Source organism: Cyprinodon tularosa, unplaced genomic scaffold (genome assembly GCF_016077235.1).
Source record: "Cyprinodon tularosa strain WSP-4 unplaced genomic scaffold, ASM1607723v1 ctg189, whole genome shotgun sequence".
Lineage (NCBI taxonomy): Eukaryota > Metazoa > Chordata > Actinopteri > Cyprinodontiformes > Cyprinodontidae > Cyprinodon > Cyprinodon tularosa.
Genome location: NW_024038669.1, coordinates 2,126,605 through 2,146,492, shown reverse-complemented (window position 1 = coordinate 2,146,492; position 19,888 = coordinate 2,126,605). Strand labels below are relative to the sequence as shown.

Below are 19,888 nucleotides of genomic sequence, written 5' to 3'. Positions count from 1 at the left end.
ATTTTAATCAGGCTTTGTGATGGTGCTTACATGAGTGTTAGCTGTTCCGCCCAAACAGCATGACTCTTCACTGTTGACTTCATGTGTTTTTTTCCAGCTTACATTAGCTCAGGGTCCTTAATGTGAACAGCTGGACTCTGCTGACTCAACCTTCAATCATCTGTAGATGACCACATGCAGCAGCGTCATCTCTGCTTAGAAAGCTGCAATTTTGAAACTTGTTTTGATGGTCATTGAAGTTAAGTCACTCCAACTGAGACGTATCCTGCTTGTTGCTCTCCTGAACCTCGTCCTTCGTCAGCAGATTGCAGATTTCCACAGACCATCTGGTTCTATGTGGCGGCCTGCATCTGCCCTCTCTGACACCCCCACTCTGCCTTGCTAAGAACAAACCCTCTGAGTGATGTTGATGACAGAAACCTTTGATGGTCAGAACTAGGATTTCTAATTCATCTAGAAACACCAGAAGTTATTTTATTCTGAGTAGAATGTAACACCTGGTATGTTTCCCTTGTTATTTACTAAAATCAAACTACAGAAGGTTTGAAATGACAGAATGAATGTTTTCATCCTTCAATCACATTAGTTCATAAGGTTTGGAGAGAAAATAACCCCCCCCCCCCCATCTCTACTGAAGGACACATTTTTAAGGATTGTTTTGTGCAGGCTGCTCTGTTCAGTGGAGCTCAAACCAAACACGTTCTCCATCTGCAGTTAAAGTCTAGTGATTTAGTGATAACAGAGTCAGTCCCTGCATGAGGTCTATGTTTAACGTGTAATTTAAATCCATCACAGCAGACACACAGTAATCTAATAACCAGCTTAAAAGAAAAGTCCGGTCAGCAAGGAATAATCGGGGGTCATTATTTATACTTAAAACTAATACGTACCAATAGTGTTCATCAGTTAAAAATAATAATTATCATTGCAATCACATGGTCTGGGAGCGGCCATTTTTGCCCAAATATAGCAACACCTCACTCCAGACATCTTCAAGCAGTGACGTCACGGTGCGGTAAGCCTTGCGCCATTCTCCCCGCTTTACAAGCTAAATCAATGGGAACTACTAGACACATCTGCAGTCAACAACAATTATTGAAGATTTCCAGAGGACTTCACCATTGAAATTCACCAGAGGTATAGTGAAACTGACAATGCCCACGTGCATGGCAGTTGGATGCTGGAATACATCGGGTAAAAGTCATTCCTGATCCTCCACCGACGGGTTGGTCGTTGGATCGCCAACTTGAAGAGGGAGGATTTACCATCGAACTTCTGGCCAGAGAAAAAACCCGTAATATGTAGCCAACATTTGGAAGAAGAATGTTTTCAAGATGACTTGGATAATAGCGCGCTGTGACAAACACCATATACAGCACTGGGACTTGATCAACAGCCGATACCGTACCGTGACGTCACCAACCAGTAGGTGGCAGTAGTGTTCTTTGACAAACATGGATGCCTCCAGTAAAGCACATTCAAATGGAAATTACTCCTAATTAAAAACACTTATTGAACAGTATATAATCATCAAGCGTATATCACTTATTTTGTGGTGTAGAACGATAGAAAAGGCTTGATTAACGGCTGTTACTCAAACAGAACGATGGTCACCAACAGCTGACCCATTCATTATTAACTAATGCCTGACATGAACTTTAAACTGAAGCTGATACAGATGACATGTTTCTTTCTGACATCTGAGATTTTAATATTTTATTTTTTTGGCTTTCGGTTATCAGTATCTGATCGGGTCATCTTTAGCTTTTAGCGCTCAGGCTCCACTAATATGAAACAAACTCACAAAAAACCTGAAACCCTCACATTAAAAACCTTTGCTTTGGCCTTTGATTGCACTGGCTAGACATAATTACATAATTTTTTTGTCTAACTTTCCTTTCATTTTTTTATCTATAAGTGCATTTTTTGTTTTATATATAAAATCTAATTTTAATAATTTATTTTTATTTATTTTATATATCTTCCTTGCCTCTACACTGATGCAGTATACTTTTCTTTTTCATTTCTTGTCTCCTCTACTTTAAGTCAGTTTTTCTATATACATTTGTTCTCTTTTTTAATTTTGTATTTTATTTGAAAATAGGACAACAAACTTCACTAGCCAAAATAAGTTAGCGGACCTACAGTGATGTACTAGAATTAAATAAAAACGTTCATGTTAATGTATCCTGCATTTAATGACAAATAAAATAAAGATTTCCAAATTGAATGACATTTATAAAATCTATTGTTATGCTATAAACATTTTTTCATTTAATTAAATTATTAATCTGATGAGAAAAAGGCATTTAATGCAAAATATAAAAACACCCCAAACTCCACTAAAAGCAGGGCGGTTTGAGAATGAAATTAATGAAGAAGAAGGACAAATTTACCCTGAGGAGATGTTTTATTGAAGCGGTGCAGTGGAGCCCAGAGTGTGCCCTCAGGGGCCGTTGTCCGTTTTAGACGCCTTGCTGTTCCAAAACTATGCAGAGTTTTATTCCACACTGAGCAGGCAGCTCAGCTGTGTTTGATACAGAGACACACCTAAACCATACAGCTTCAGAACAGGTGTAGGAATGACTGGATAAATAAACTACATATATTGGGAATAAAAAAAAAAAAAAAGGAAATCTGATAAAGTGTTGGCCCATTGGTTTTTTTTTTATATTATTATTATAGTAGAGAACTAAGTTATGTGTTTTTATGTTTTTGAGGCTCGTCCCTACTTTGCGTGTTTTGCAGTAGATTTTATTTCTTTGCATGTTTGGCTTCACTGCTCAGCTGCAGACAGCAGTCTGGTGCTGGGATGGGAGGGAGGGAGGGAGGGAGGGAGGGATGCCTTTGGCCCTGTGAGAATCATATGAAGCAGCTTAGAGGTCAAAGCCAGTTTGTTTTCCTGCTTCTGTGAAGAAATCCCAGCCTTTCTTCCTTTTGGAACAGTGCTTCTTTAAACAAGTAGCCAAATGCGTTTGTTTTTAACAGCTTTTTTTCAAATCAAATTTTTTCAAATATATATATATATATATATATTTATATAATACCTCTACTATTTTCATAGTCTTGAAAATAAAGAAAACTCTTCATATGAGAAGGTGTGTCCAAACTTTTGGTCTGTACTGTATATCTAATCTATATTTTTTTAATCACTTTTTTCAGATGGAGTTAAATGAATTTCATTTTTTACAAGTTGCTTTTACAAATTACGCTCTCTTCACTCCCCGGGGACCGATGTTCTGTCAGAGCAGCATACCCATAGTCAATACCCGGTTTAACCCTTTAGTTTATGCCTTTAGTTTTGTACGAAAAATACACTTTAAAATACCTCAACATGCGTGTATCCCTTTAGTCATGTACAAAAAAAGAAATACTTTTTGGTGTTTTTTTTAAGCATATGACGATCTGATCTTAAATTGTTTTTTCTGTACATGACTAAATGATAGAAGACCGTCGAGGTGGTTTAAAGTCTATTTTTCGTACAAAACTAAAGGGACAAACGCAAATCAGAAAGCTTTTGCATGCGTATTTTAATGTGTCAACAGCTAGTGTTAGTACTTATAGTGAAGAGAATGATGCCTGAAAAATTCAATTTGTAAAGAATGCAACTCGTCAAGCCCCATCTGGAAAAAAGAAATGTTGACAAAAAATTGAAATGTACAATCTGTGAAATATGTTGGTTTTTTTAAACATGAATTTAAAATAAGAAAAAAATACAAATTGAATTTGTAAAAAAAAAAAAAAGTCATATTGTATGAGAAAAGTACCTTATCTTTTTAGTTTATTTCTGATTTTTATTATTTTTTTTTTTATTAAGAAAACATGTTTTTTGCTTGCAACATTAGTGGAGCAAAACTGACTCCATAAAGGCATGGCTCCTGAGTGCAATAATAAGCTGCAGAATCCATGCATATATTGGTCAATGCTAAAACAAAACAGGGGCTCAAATATTGGCTTAAAATATCAGCCAGTGTCTAATTATTACCTTTATAAAGAGAAGCAGCCATATTGGATTTTTAGACTTATGTTTGGTGGGGAAAAGACTAATTTTAATGAGTTTAGAACAATTCAGGTGACACAGTAGCAACATGATGAACAGAAAGGACATTAAAATAAAATAAAATTTAAACTTAATTATTTAAAAATGTGAAACAAGTTGGTTAAAATTACTTATTACATACTGTTGGCTGTTGGAAAACCACAGTGTAAAATCGTACTTCTCATTATGTGGTAATTAGACTTCAGTTCTCTTTTACATAAAAGCTTTTAGCTCTGGAGGAGCAGAGTGCTAATCTGGGAGGTTTCTCCTCATCTTGTGTCCTGCTGGTGTTTCCTCAGTATATAGAAAATAAGCGGTGCTGTTGGTCCTTCTGTAAGGTCCCCTGCGACTGCTTTTAATCAACTGTTTTCTCGTAGTTCAATCTTGACAGTTTGATTTACTTTCCATAAGACAGACGGTCTGCATAGAAGGTCGTTTGAATGCTTAGAAAGTGAAACTCTTCGTTTAGATACCTGGTTACTTCTTTTTTTTAAACCTGATGATGGGATTATTTGCTCATCTTGCTCTTAAACGTTTTCCAGATCACTAGCGATTACATCTGTGTGAAGTTTCATCTCCGTTAGCATAAAGAGAGTAGATATGATTCATCAGTAAAGGAGATAAACTGTTGCAGAGTGATATTGTAGAGCTAACTTTGTAACTGCCGGTTGACCTCGAATTGAATAAGGCTTTTCTTGTTCATTTAATACCATGCTCAACAAAGAGTTTTGTCAGGAAGTGGCTGCAGGCTGCGTTTCTGTAGGAGGGTGTGTTCTTAAAAATAGGCCCTGGATGGGTTCATAGGTCAGTGCTGGCTGGTCTATAAACACAGGTCTGTGTGCAGCAGGGAAAAAAGCTCCTCTTCTGCAGCTTTGGCCTATGAGGTCGTTTAATTGTCGGTCTGAGTGGATTCAGCTCATTCCTGATTGTCCCGGGACCCCAGGTAGGTCACACTAGATCTACCTGAACATTCCTTCAATCATAACAAAGTCTGTTTTGATTTTTATTAAGTATTTTCAACAGAGCTTTTTTTTATTTAAACTGTTTGGATGTTACGTTATGTGAGAACGATCAGTAGAATGTTAGCAGAAATGGATCCAGGGTTTGTTGTCGGTTGGTTGAGGTGTTTGAGTGAGAAAGACGTGCGGTTTTAACTCAAACTGCTGATTTAGTTCCCTGCAGAGGAACTTCATGATGAGCTGATGTTAATCAGCTGATCAGCTCTGATTTCATCAGGCCGGTGATCGGCAAACAGGACGGCCATTTAGACTCTAATGAACCTTTGTCTGATCGCTGCTATTGTTAAACATTTTGCTGCAACTGATTGGACCTGTCACTGGTTTCCTTTTATGCTCCATTTCTTCACTGGTTGAAGTTTTCTGAATGGATTGAACATTGACAACCGAGATCCTTCAAAGGTACATTGTCATATTGTATGACACTTTTTTTTATTTTATATGCCAGTAGCTCATCTGGTTGAATACGTTTTACTATTAAAAATGCAGCGTCCTGATTGTATATATTTTTTTCTTTTTTGGTTTTCTGATTTGTTTTCTCTTGACTTATTAGTAAATAGAGCCGTTTGTGTATATTTACATTTAAAGTGATTGATCGGACACATGATGATACTGCGCATGTGTGCAGAGGATAAACAAGGAAGTGAGGAAATAACGAAGAAAAGTCCAAGATCTGGTGTGGAAAAAGCTCAACAAAACAAAAGTTGAATTGAAAAGAGGAAATTTAAACAGTGTTTGGAGTACGGCATACAGTTTGTTTTGATTAAAGGAGAGCGAAAGCTGCTGAGGCGTTCAGATGTGGCTGTAGAGTTGATAGATCCTTATTAGACTGATAATAGTGAAAGTAATGTCTCCACAGAGACACTATAAATTGATAATTAATTGATTGAAATAAGCAGGCGGCCTCAGACTACCTAAAGGTCAGATTCAATTCAGGGCTCATCAACAAATCGCTTATCAGGGAAATGTATAATTTTAATGTTTTATTTGTGTCATTCAAATAAAGATACTGAAATCTCACCTTTAATTAGCCCAGGCTAAAAACATCAAGCAGTGCAGTAATTAGTTTTATTAATTCAGTGTTGTGCTGATCAAGAAGAAAGAAGAAAGTCTTTCTTGTGGGTCTTTTGTGATGAAGTATTTGCTCCCAGGCACTACTTGTCTACTCCATGTAATCTCATTAGAAATTCTCCACTGTTTCTGTCTCTTGGATACCAGCTGTTCGTCGTAGTTCCTCTTCTTTTTTACTTAAATGTGCTTCTCTTTCGTCACATGTTCTCTTCCTGCTTTTGGTAAACTGTGAGTGGCTCCAAATGTAAACGGTGCCATGGTAGGGTTGTAGGGTTTGTTTGAAGGTTCTGGATTGGATTCACTCTTGCACAGTGATGGGACTAACGGCGTTGAAAGTAACGGCGTTACTAACGCCGTTATCTTGTTTTAGTAACGAGTAATCTAACTAATTACTTTGACTGTAACTATAACGCAGTTACCATTGCAGACACCCCGTTACTGCGCGTTACTCAGGTCGCGCAATGAACCTTTTTTCATGATAGGACTCGTGCGCAGCTGCGTGAAGCTGACACTCCACCCACGTCAAAAAACTCTGCAAATAGACTGAATGGTTAAACGTTAGTGCAGATTTGTGCACAAAAAAAATATTGTTTGTGCTACATTAAAGATTAATTAAAGATACATTAAAGAGATATTAAAGAATATTTTTTAGGCCATCCAGAGGTGCGCGCCTTGTCATGAGAGAGGGGACGATGAGAATGGCTGATGCATAGTGAGATTCCGTCTGTCAGTTGGGTAGGTGGGTGTTTCTGCTGGCGGGTGTTAACGTACAGCACACACAGAGAGATGGAGAGTGAGGAGGATCCAGCAGCAAACAGCGTTTTCCACATGGAAATACCGGTGTCACGTCGAGCTGCGTTTCCCCATCACATACGGTTTCCTCTGCATCTCGGCACAGCGCAGGCGGCACGATTCACCGCGCAAGCGACAGGAAATGTGCATGCTCGCTAAAGGCGCGCAACAGTCGCCCTGTGCTCGTGCCACAGGAGAACTATGGAGAGCGTGAATGATCAAATGAAAGGGAGAAATCTGGATGGATGGATGGATGGATGGATGGATGGATACTCTGCCTTTTCAACCTACTGTATTTTTTATTTTAAACATTATTTGATGGCCTTTGTGGCAGGGATGGAGATCCATATTTTATGTCACACGCAGAGTATACATCTAGATAGATAGATGGATAGATAGATGTTGCAGTATCTATAACAACCCAAACACACAGGATTTCAGAATTAGACATCCCCAGTTATTAATTTCACCAGATGTCATTTACGTTGAGTTGCAATAAATGCTAAACTCTCTGCAGGTTCTTGTCTTTGTCGTCCTCTCTATTCAGCTGGCTTTGGAAACACACGGCGAGAAGGTGAGGCCTGGGTGGTGAGGTTTACGGGGGCGAGAAACGCAAAAGTAACGCAATAGTTACTTTTACTAGTAACTAGTTACTTTTATTGTGGAGTAACTTTTTGGGAGAAGTAACTAGTAACTATAACTAATTACTTTTTCAAAGTAACGTGCCCAACACTGCACTTGCATGACCCGATCCAGAAACCGGACTCTGGTTTAAGTTTTCCTAAGGATTGCCTAGAAAATAAAACTACTCTGAGTCACTCCTTATATCTTGGTCGTTACTTTGGTTCATTTTGGTGCTGGAAGATGAATCATTATATTAGAGATCCAGAAGATTCTGGAGGAGGTTTTGGTCGAGAATTTCTCTATAGAAGTAATCTTTCCTTCTATTGCAACATGTTTTTCTTTTCTGCTTCCCTAAAGCACATCCTCATTCACCACCCTGCTTATTATTAGAGATGATGTTTACCATGTGCAAAGAAGCAGGGTTGAGTTTCTTCCAGAAGAAACAAGAACAAAGTCCTGCTAATAGATCATATTTTGGAGAACTGGGATGGTTCCATTGAAAAGTCAACTCACTGTATCCAGGGAATTAAATATTTAATACAGAACGGATAATGTACTAATATCATTTAAATGGTTGAAAACCACTTTCTTGTATACTCACATTACACCAGCTGGCTTTGTTTTTTTAATCTAGTTTCTTCTGTTATTCATGCCCCCAAAATAACCTTTTTTATTGAGACCCACCTCAAGGTTACTACTGGATTTGGGCCTGCTTAAGGCAAAAATATTCACCAAAAGAAACAAAACTTTCCATATATTTGACCTTCGAAGTTCCTTCCAGAACGGTTTCTTGCGGCCAAAAAAAACCTGGAAAATCCTGAAAAAAAAAAAAAAACTGCCATCCGTAAGAAAATTCCAACTCTGTAAAGAACATAAACATGCACCTGACAAGTGGAATGGAAGTATCGGAGGATTTCTTGGCCAAGCAGCGGCGTTTGAACCCTTCATTTCAGCTGTGTTAAACGGGACCATATCTTTTGCAAGATACAACTACCTGATTCAGTTACGTGTTAAGTGTTTTCATCAAATGCCTAAGTTGGCATTGGCTGAATTCGAAATCATGTCATGCGTCCTGCGAAGGCCAGATTTATAGGCCAATTATGTCATAGCGTAGCGGACAAGACTCCTGGTTATGCAAACTACAAATGCGACCTACAAATCCTTCTTTGATTGCTATTTTGCACAATTTGCTTAACTAGGTATTTTTTGTTGTTGATTTTAAGAGATTTTGCAGATATATTTTTTATACATACATTGTTTAGATTTATTTTCTACCCCTTTTATAGAACAGAATAGAGTTGAATAGAATAGAAAATCGCTTTATTGTCCCCCAATGGGGAAATCCTTGTGTTTACAGCAGAAAGATTCTAGAAGAAAATGGTCACACAAATGTGGGCCATAAAAAATGTATAAGAATAACATACTAGTGAATAGTTAAAAGATAAACAATGAAATACTGTACTGTAAAGTGTTTTAACAATATAAAAAAACTGTTCACCTGGAGAATAAATAACCAATATACAGCTTAGGGGCATTTTTACAGTTATGGATATTTGAAAATAGCAACATCAGAGATGTGCAAAATGACAGCAGCATGATATTTAACTGACTATGGTAGAAACTGTGCAAAATCTGCATGAATGTAGCAACTTATTGAGGTTATTGGGAACAGTGGTGGTTCTAGAGTCTTCCAGCTGCTGGGAGGAAGGATCTGTGATAATGCTCCCTGGTGCATTTAAGGTGCAGCAGTCTGTCACTGAAGGAGCTGTCCAGTTCAGCACCAACTTCATGCATGGGGTGGGAAACATCATCCTGCAGATAGAGTCTGAACCTTTTATTTTATTAAATTTGCTTTTATTTGTTCATGCTCCTGGTGGTTATCACCTTTATTCCACTCTGTATTCTAATGAGTGTAGTTTTTTTTTTTACTTTACAAAAAAAAAAAAAAGTTTTGAAAAGTCCGGTATTCATTCTTTTCCTGCTTTGTGTGTCACCTCTCACGGCTGCTATTCAGCAGAGCGTACAGGCGGTGAAATTCACGGAAGGCTGGACCTGTTTGAATTCACAGCCAAAACTCTTCCAGTCTTCTTATTTTCACAGACTTTAAAGGATCCAGTCCAGGTAGACCATGTCCTTGGAAGACGCAGCCCATGAATTCGAATTCATGGGCTGCGTCATGGGTCCCGTCTAACAGAAAATGGCTGAATTTTGCTCTCAGTGTACTACCTCAAGTGATTAAACAAGATCATTGGATTACTATCTGACATTTCATTTGGGGGAAAGCAAAACCATTTTCATATAATTAAAGTAGAGTTATTTTTAGGGCTGCAACAACGAATCGATAAAATCGATAAAAATCGACTTTTAAAAGCGTTGGCAACGAATTTCATCATCGATTAGTTGTGTCGCGCGATTAATGTGTCATCCGCCGCCGCCGTCATCACATCCACTTGACTAAAGCGGGAGAAGAAGAAAAAATACGGCAGAGTGAGCCAGCGCCGCAGGTGCAGTGTTGCCAACTCAGCGACTTTTCAGACCCCTCCAGCGACTATTTTTCAAAAAAGCGACTAGCGACAAATCTGGCGACTTTTTACGGTGTCACTGCCGGCTTTTGGAGACTCTTACATGAAAGCATGTATCATTCCTACTCCGTGGGGCGCCTCCCCCCGCTCCCGCAGGAGTCCCTCTCAGCGCTGCAGTCAGTGAAAGCCTGCGCTTTGTAAAGTGAAAAAAGTCGTAACATGCAACTTTTGTAAAAACAAATTAACATGGCACGGAACCACCATGTTTGTTTCGTTTTAAAGTGGGGAAACGTAACGTTAGTTTCTCAGGTAGCTCATCTGATGCTTTCCTTACCGTGTTAGTAGGTTACAGACAGTGATAAGGTTGGCTACTTATTTTACTTTTAATTTCATTTGAATTAGCTTAAGCAGCGTTTATATTTACTTTATAAATAAATTAACTTGCAAATTATGAGGGCAAGGCTTTTAAAGTTTAAATCTTCTGGCAAAAATAAGTAAAGATTCTACAATTTATGGAAGTAAAGCAGAATAAAATCCAGCAAGATCAGTAATATGTCAATTAATTATATGCTACATTCCCATGTAAATATCTGTCTTTGGAGGATGTGTTTAGCACCCCTAGTTCTCTCATTTTTATTCCAAATACAATTTATAATTTGAATCACAGGGCTATTTTTATCTCTATGGTTCAGTATTTTCTCAAGCAGCAACTTTAACTGCTATACTTTCCTGTCTTAAAAGGCATAACTGTATTAGTCTAAAAAAACCTCATTTGTTGAAATGGGGGGGACCTATTGTTTGAACCCCTTAGGGGCTTTTAAAAAAAAAAAAGTATTTTTCTGCACTTTATGAAACAAAGTAGCCTATATTTTGTGGATGTACAGCTACATTTCTCATGTAAGTTTGCGTAGTTTTAACACAAACATTTATTTTTCATATTGCACCAGTACAGTTAATGAGCAAGCTGTACTTGTGTGCTTGTTTGTTCTGCCTAAAATGTTTATTTTGGAATAAAGAGGTTAATATAAAAAAATTTTTTTGTCCGATTCATCGATAAATCGAAAAAATAATCGGCCGATTCATCGATTTCTAAAATAATCGTTAGTTGCAGCCCTAGTTATTTTTTTTTTTGTGATCTACTCCTCCGTTTGACTCTCAGAATCAGAATTAGATTTATTGCCATTGTTAGTGAAGGAGTTCACAAACTAGGAATTTTTTATGGCACAATCCTGCAACATGAAATATATAATATGGAATAGGTAAATAAAATTATAAAAATATCTAAAACATTGTGGGTATAAGGCATGCAATAAAATAGACTAATATATACACTTAAGATAAAAATATGGATATAAAATATAAAAAGTAAAATAGCAGCCATGGCTACCGCCACACACATAACCAAGAAGGATGGTTAGAAAGTGCGTCACTGCCGGTTACTCATTATGATTGGTGGGTCAGGTTGACTACACAGTTTGTTTGGTGCGTTGGTCAGTCAGCATAGAACTGCAATTTATAGAATGTGACCGAGAAAATCCCACGATCGTCTACACGTTCTTATCCTTCATGATCTAATATCGTCATGACACACCCCTAACTTGAACCATAATTAACATCTAATAAAGGGGAATGTATGGGGATTGTCTTGATAGCCATGTCCTTAACGGGGATTTTCTGTAAACAATCTCCAACTGGATAGATTCTTTTAATGCTCTCGATTTTTTCCCCCTTTTTTGGGGGAGCTGTTACATCATGTAGTTATCAGTATTTACAGAAAACAAGCCAGTTTTATAGAAAGTAAGGAGTAGAAATTACAAAGATTTGTGTTCAAATGTAGCAACTGCTGCTTCTTGGCAGTCAGAAACCTTCAGAGGTTTGGTAACTCCAAAGTAAACAACAACATGAAAATAAACAATCATCTCCAGGGCTCCACAGCACCAGGAAGGCAATGAACCACGTCGTCTTTACCTTTCCCTGGTGGAGTTATGGCCTGGTGCTGGTTTCTACAGGTTGGATCGAGCTCCAGATGCTGTTCGTATAAAATCCCTGATTTGTTCCTGTGACTTTCTGAGACTTCTTGTTTTGCTGCATTTTTACAGTGTTTGTGTAGAGACAGAAATCAATACTGTTAAATATTGATGATTCTAGTTGGTGTGACCTGAAGGGCGCCTAAGAGAAAATGTCTTCCTCTCCCTTTTTTTAACTGGATCTGAGCTCCACACACAACAGTCGCATTCCCACAAGTTCTGAACGCTCCACCATGAACCTGGCTAACAAGCTGGCAGCTAAAAGTGTGTGGGTTTGTCTAGTCTGAGGCCGCCTCACATCTTCTTCAGCTGACCTCCCTTTATTTCCCTCCACCCCCTCTCTTCACGCCGGAGCCACCCACGGGCCTCGGCAGAGACCTCATGAGGATCATTTGACTGGAATCATATCGAAGCTTCAGGCTTTTTAAAGTGGGAAGGAACAAGTTGTTTGTTTCTGAAAGCTCTCTGGGAAAGTTTGTTTGGCTGCAGAACGCTTCTCTCCTCGGTCATTACACCTGTTATTTTAACATGAAGGTACTGCAGTGTGAAAGTCCCATTTGCTTACATGCTTGTCTTCCTAATTCTTGCTGCTTCCCTGAAATGTAATATGGACACTCTTAATCCTGCAGTGTATCAAGGCTCATGTGTAACGGTGCAAAGCTGCAACAGTATGTCAGTTAGGGCTGGGTAATATGGCTTAAAAAAAAAAAGATCCGACCTAAATTAATTAAATCTATTAATTCATTTTCTTCTCACTTAACTTTGATAAGAAAAATAAGACAACATAATTTGCATGACTTTCAAAACCTGGCTTTTATTTACCCATCTTCTCCAGGAAGTGACTTTAAACAGAAGTGTGACGAAGATCATTTTAAAATAACAAGCTAAACGGTTCCAGCTATGGGTATTACACAGTGAGCTAATGTATCAGTTATGGACAAAAAGTGATGAAGGGATGTCATTCTGGTCCATGGAAGCCCACTGTTCATTCATTCAAAATTCTAGAAATCAAAACAACTGATTAATCAAATTTTTGTTTAAAATCTGAAATTATTTAAATCTGAATGATTTCTTACACTAATAAACTCGGTGAATCTGAGCATAACTTTGTCAGTGTGTTCGTGAATGTGCTGCTGCCATCATCACCTTTGGGTATAGATGAACGAGATCAACCTGTTTTTCCAGTGTAGTCCTGTTTCTTTGACTGTGACTAACTGGAGGTGTTCTCTTCATTCTCTGACATGAGAGCTGGCTCGGAGCTTGTCTACCTGGCTGTGCGTTTCCTGGACGGGCCCCCCCGTGGAGCGGGTTAACAGTTGCCTTTTGTATCTCTGCTTCTTACTGTTTGTCTGCTTCTATCTCCTTGAGCCCCAGTCGGCCTCGGCAGATGGTCGCTCACAATGAGTCTGGTTCTGCTGGAGGCTTCTTGCTCTTTTTCCTCTCCACTGTCGCTACAAGCGTGCTTGGTGTGAGGGATTGCCTTTGAGTCAATGAGTCAATGCAATCAACAGGTTTTCCTTAGATAGAAAACTTTGAATCAATTTGACTGGATGATGTGGTGAACTGGAAAGCGCCTTCAGATGACGTGTTGTGAATTGATGCTATAGAAATAAACTGAATGGAATAAATGAATAACTGGTTTGATGACTCAGGGTTTCAGTGGTTGAGTCTAGAGCTCAGTGAGTCATTGCTGGTTTGGTTTTGAGTGAATCAGTATTAGAATGCACTGGAAATGCAGGTTATCGATAAACTAAGTATTAGTTCATTGAGCCTATTGACTGACTAGTAATTCATTGATAATCTGTCATTTTCTTAAAATTCCTACTTTTCTCTTACTTTCAAGAACTTGAAGAGCTCAATTTTTTCACGTTTTACAAAGTGCTGAAACAAAAAAAAGATAACATCGGTATTGTGCCAGATGTATCAAATACCGAATGAATAAAGAACAACATGGTTCCTTACACATTGTTAAACTTATATGCTGTAACTAAATAGGAACCCGTTATTTTACTGTATTAAAGAAAATATAGTTAAACAGGTGTAAAGCTATAATCGAAAGATGGGGAATGTTGCTAAGACATGCTGTCGGATCTTCGGATCTTTTTTTTTTTTTTTTTAGGTTTTTGCGGCACTACACTGCAAAAAATTGAAATCTAATTAGGATTTTTTTTTTAATAATTGCATTTTTTTCTTGAATTGAGGAGGTAAGTGAGACACTTTGCCAATGGAACAAGACTATTTACATTTAAAATAAGAACAAACTATTGCAGTGCCTTATTTCAAGGGCATATTATCTAATTATCATATTTTAAGGGTAAAAGTTGTCATTCCATTGGCAAATCATCTTATTTACCTGCTCATATTAAGGGTAAATACACTTAATATCAGGAATTGTTACTTATGTCTAGTTTGTTTTTGCAGTTTAGTGGCTCGTTCTTGCAAAGTAGGCTGACAGGAAAGGGGGGTACAAGACCCGGATTTGAACCTGGGTCAGCCGCGTCAAGGAATAATGCCTCTCTACACGTGTCATGCGCACTAACCACTGCATCACTGAAGCACACCCCCTCTGTACATCATTTTTACAGGAAGTTGGTGCATAAGTGTTGGTGTGTCTGTAACTGTGCGAACGTATCCATGCATATTTGTGACTCTGTTAGCATTGCATCAAGCCGTTTTTTTTTAGTGAGTAAATGTTTATACTTCTGAGCTCATTAGTGTTTCTGTACATTAGCTGGTTATTCCGTAAAATTCAAAAAATATCCACTGGACTTGGTTTTCAAGATTTGAAGACGTTTCGCCACCTCTCCAGGAAGCTTTCTCAATTCAAATGAATTCAATTCCTGGAGAGGTGGCGAAACGTCTTCAAATCTTGAAAACCAAGTCCAGTGGATATTTTTTGAATTTTACGGAATGACTATGACCTGGATGACTGAGAACCTTCATCAGCATACATTAGCTGGTCTAAATCAGCACTCAGCTTAATTTCAATTAATTAGTTTATTTCAAACCCTTTGCTGTTTGTCTGAATTTTAATCAGAACCGTGATCACCAGAGGTTTCTCTTGTTTTGCCCGACTGTCGTATAAAAGTCACTCTGTGTCCCCCATTCCAAAGTTATGCACCCGTTCGCCTGTTTCAATTTGCATTTTCTCGAAACAAAAACAAGGCTTTGTTTGGCTACTGTATTTACTGACATTTTCAATTGAAAAATCTTCCTGGATGGGAAGCGAAATGTCTTCAAACTTGGAAACAAAGTCCAGTGGATTGTTTTTTAACTCAGTTTTTTTTTTGTTTTTTTTTTACAGGGGACCAATAAAAAGGACACAATGCGAGTACATGTACACACCAAATTCTGCTTCCTGTGCGTTATCACCTTCATCTTTCATCACTGTAACCATTGCCACGTGGAAGGGCATGACCACGCTAGCGACGTACATCAGCACAGCGACCTACAGATTTCTGAGGCTCCGGTTCGTTCCACCACCGTATCCCCAGACTCAAACAGTCCTGAAGGGCCACCTCTAGAGGAAGAACAGCGTTACTACATCCAACAGCTGTTTAGGCTCTACGGGCAGAAGGATCGCTTGGACTTCCAGGGTTTTGAGAGTCTCCTCCATAGCCTGGGTTTAGGATCAGTTAAATTGGTTGCCATGGATCATGAGGATATCGGTCATGACCACGTGGCCCACCTCGACCTGCTGGATGTGCAAAATGGGCTTCACTCACATACATCCTCCAGTAAAGTCCACAGTCACGATCATTCGGGCCATAAGCACCATCACCCACACGTAGAACAGGTTCCCACACGCTGCAGCCCCACTACTGCTACTGGGGGGCCAACAAATCATGACCATAAACACGGTGATGATGATCATGATACCCATGACCACAACCATAATCACACACATGATGAAGACCATCAACACCAGCACACAGAGGTCCAGTCTGACCACAAACACCCGTCTTCTAATCCCCATCAGAACCCCACAAACCACAGCAGCGATCATCACAGTCATAAAGAGCATAGAGATGAGCCAGCACTGCCAAGTGTGACGCCGACGGAAAATCCTGCAAGGACCAGGAAGCCGGGAAAGGTCAGAGGTCAGGGCAGGTCAAACAAGTTCCCTTCATCTGAAACGCCTCCAACTGATGACCATGACCACAGTGGCGCTCATAAAGACAAGAGAGAGGCTCCAGGGTTGGCTGCCTCATCGGGGCTCATAGAACATGCAGGACACTCGCACCAGCATGAGGAGGTAGGACTTCACCATGAATCATAATCACATTATCAGTTTTGTGGAAAGGATTTTGGATGCCTGTGTTTGTTCTCTTCACCCCAAAAAGTTCTGAGTGTTTAGCTGTGTAATCCAATGAGTTGTTGTTTTAAAGTCTGCGTTTTTTCCCGGTATTGACTTTCTTTTTGAACATGTTTCCTGCCCACACAGTGCTTGAACCTGACTCAGCTCCTCACCTACTATGGCCTGCAGCCTGACTCCGTCATCTCCCAGAGTGAGTTCACCTACCTGTGTCCCGCCCTCCTCTACCAGATAGACAGTCGCGTCTGTATCCGCCATTACCATCAGGTGGACGTTGAGCAGGAGGCCCTGGAGACTGTCAGTTCTGGTGAGAAGCCAAACATTTATCCAGTCTGTAATGTCAAAGAGAGCTACGTATGTTTTTTTATTTATTTATCCTTTATTTAACCAGGTAATACCCATTGAGATTAAAAATCTCTTTTGCAAGCGAGACCTGGCCAAGATAGGCATCAAAATTACATCACATCATTACATACGTACAAAGACACACACATAAAAGCCAAATATGCACTTATAATAAAATTTCAATTGAAACATTGACATGTGAGGGAGTCCAACTCAAAACATCTCTTTCTCAGCTTAAAAGTATTCAAAGGAACCAATTTACTAAGTTTCAAGTTATTTTGCAGCAAATTCCATGTAAAGGGATTAGAGTAAGCAAAGGCCTTTTTACCCAGCTCAGTACTGACACGTGGGACAGAAAACAAGACAACAGCCTCAGAACGGAGAGAGTAATGACCAGTGCTTTTTTTCATAAGAAGTGAACATAAGATGGAAGCGCACCAAGAATAGCCTTATATATAAATATATACCAATGACAAAGCCTCCGTGTAGCCAAAGCAGACCACCCTACACAAGAATACAGCTCACAGTAATGGGTGCGAGCTTTAAAATTAGTAATAAATGATAGGCTGCGTCAATCCTCTGCAGGCATTGAGCAGATGAATGCATATATAATATATCACCATAGTCCAGCACAGTTAAAAAAGTGGATGCCACCAACCGTTTTTTTTACATTAAAACAAAAGCACAGCTTATTTCGAAAGTAAAAACCCAATTTTAGTCTCAACTTTCTCACTAGACAGTGAACATGAGGCTTAAATGATAGGTTGTCACCAATGACAATGCCAAGATACTTATAAGTTAAAACAATCTGTATTTCATGTCCATCAAGAGTAACCACTGAAGGAACATTCAGTGGCCTGTTCCAAAAAAGCATACATTTAGTTAGTTTCAACTGTAGCAAAGTATTTTGGACCACATTAAAAGCATTCTGTAAGTATGTCCCTTTTTTGTTTTAGAAAGCTGAAAAGCAGATCTCCAACTTTCTGCATAAAGGCATGACTTTATAGTCCCTCTGAGTCAGATCACATAGTGCCTGAGGGTTGGCTTCATAGTCTTCATGTTTATAAGGTCTTTAAATTTGATCAGAAAGTTAGAATATCACTCTAAGGGGATCATAGTAGCCTATATGTTGAGAAGATGGGTCAAATTCCTCTGCAAGCAACTCACATTAAAATGGCCTCTGCTCTGATCAGCATGCTGTGGGAACACCAGAGCTGATTCCTGTTAATTGATGTGACACCATTGGGCGCAAAGTACCGACACAACACTCCACGCCAGTCACAACCTGAAACAACTCTGCTTACTTTCAATAAACATGGCGCCGTGCTGGTGAGAGGGATTTCGAGAGAGAAGAGTGAAACAATACGGCACACTTACTACACGCTGGCTTTCTTAATTGCTACTCTACATTGTTTACTTTCCTGTTGGGTTGGGCGATAAATGAAATTAATTTCGATTAATTCTTGTTTTTAAAGTTCACCATTTGGTTTTTTGCTAAATCGTAAAATCTAGAAAGTATCTGCATAATTTACTTGCGCGTTTGCTTCCGCCGCCTCTTCCCTCGTTCCACCCGATAGCATGCTGCACTGTTTACTCACGCCATAGCCGCCGCCCAATCTGAAGAGTTGGTACTGAGAAAAGGGACTCATTGTTTCGTTGATTATTTGGAAGTGGGTCGGCTTTGACAAGGCCGATGTGGAGCAAACTACAGTAGTGTGCAACTAACTTGTTTCAACATCTCCGGCAAAGGCACCCCACAGAATGGGAGCTTTGGGAGTGCAGCGTCGGTAGCATGGGTGAAGACAAACATGACCACAACAAGAAAAGACCTACAGAGGAGGATTAGAGCTAACTAATTTGTAAATATTATTTCAGTTTGATATGGAAAATAAGTCAGAATTCTGACTGAATTCCAACAGCTAACAAACATGTTAGCATCAAGCCGTAGCCATGTCCGTTTTAGAGACTAGGGCAGTTTCTCCATTCACTAGAACGGGAGTAAGGACTCCTGTTCTCACCAAGTATGTTCTTGAGAAGAACACAGTAAAGTCTGGACTTTCTGAGAACGGGAGCATGCAGAATAAATCTGGGCCAATTGGAACAGAAGCGTACTTGTGACGTCACCAAACGCTCAGCTCGTCTGCATTTCACCTCCTGTTATTAAAAGCCTCTAGAAAATAATAAATTATTACTTTTTTCATTTAGTGGGGGAATAATAATTAACACAGTCGAATAAACACAAATCAAGTGATAATTTTGCCAAATAAAACAAAAATAATCGGCATCAGAGCCAGCGGTCCTTCACACAGGGCTATGCCGAGACAGGGCTGCTGCAGACGGGCTGCGGTTAACCCTGGCTGCCGTTAGCTTTGGTGCTCCGCTGGTTGCCGCGGTGCTCTCAACTTTGGAAATATCTTTTATAATTACGCATTAAATTGGTAAATGGACCATATAGTGACGCATTAAAGTATAATATTCTTGCCTCAAATGATCTTAAAACGTACTTTTATTAAACAACAAAAGAAAAGTGCTCAATTGAAAGCTGCTGCTGCAGTGCATGCTGGGACAGCTGTCAATCTCAAGAACGGATAAGTCTGCTCTGATGCATACTCGATAAAAAGGGCGGGGCGAGAACAACATCCAGGGATTTGGTGCATTCACAGTCTGGCGTTCTCGGCAATTGGAACAGTGCTCGGGCTGATGCTGATGACGTGTCACGAGCACACCAGAACGCATATTGAGAAACGGCCTATCTCTCTTTTTAATCATCTCTGGTCTTCCATTAATGAAATAGCATCATCGGGGGCGCCTCCTCAGTGAAGCTGAGTGCTCACACATTTCTTCCTTCAGGGTGCCCATCTACATTAAGATCCAGAACTCTGAGATTAAAGTCAACATTCGGAGAAAAAAAGGCTGACTTCTGACTTTAATCTCAGTTAACTTCTTTTATTTTTTTCAGTGGCCCTAATCCTCTCCCGTAGACCACAAACCTGCCTCATTTCCTAAAGTGGTGCTGACCGACAACTGTAGTGTGCAGTGGAAGCAGATGACCGTTACTGTAGCTGCCCATATAGGGATGGACATGGTCCCATTTACATAGTAGAGAAGCCTGGCTTCCTTCTCATGCTAAAAGTATG

At 39.3% G+C, this 19,888-nt stretch overlaps 1 protein-coding gene across 5 annotated transcripts in view; it reads left to right on the top strand.

The window, feature by feature from the left end:
- The window catches only part of slc39a10 (solute carrier family 39 member 10), a 54,148-nt gene that overhangs the window by 14,990 nt on the left and 19,270 nt on the right, over positions 1-19,888 (top strand). For 3 of the 5 annotated variants that reach the window (XM_038282922.1, XM_038282921.1, XM_038282919.1), the window contains 2 exons: positions 15,396-16,346; positions 16,536-16,713. In XM_038282922.1, the coding sequence (XP_038138850.1) occupies positions 15,417-16,346; positions 16,536-16,713 (1,108 nt within the window). In that variant the 5' untranslated portion in view covers positions 15,396-15,416. Of the gene's footprint in view, positions 1-4,836; positions 4,983-5,314; positions 5,458-15,395; positions 16,347-16,535; positions 16,714-19,888 lie in introns of those variants that run through there. The other 2 variants (XM_038282918.1, XM_038282920.1) reach the window with 2 other exon arrangements.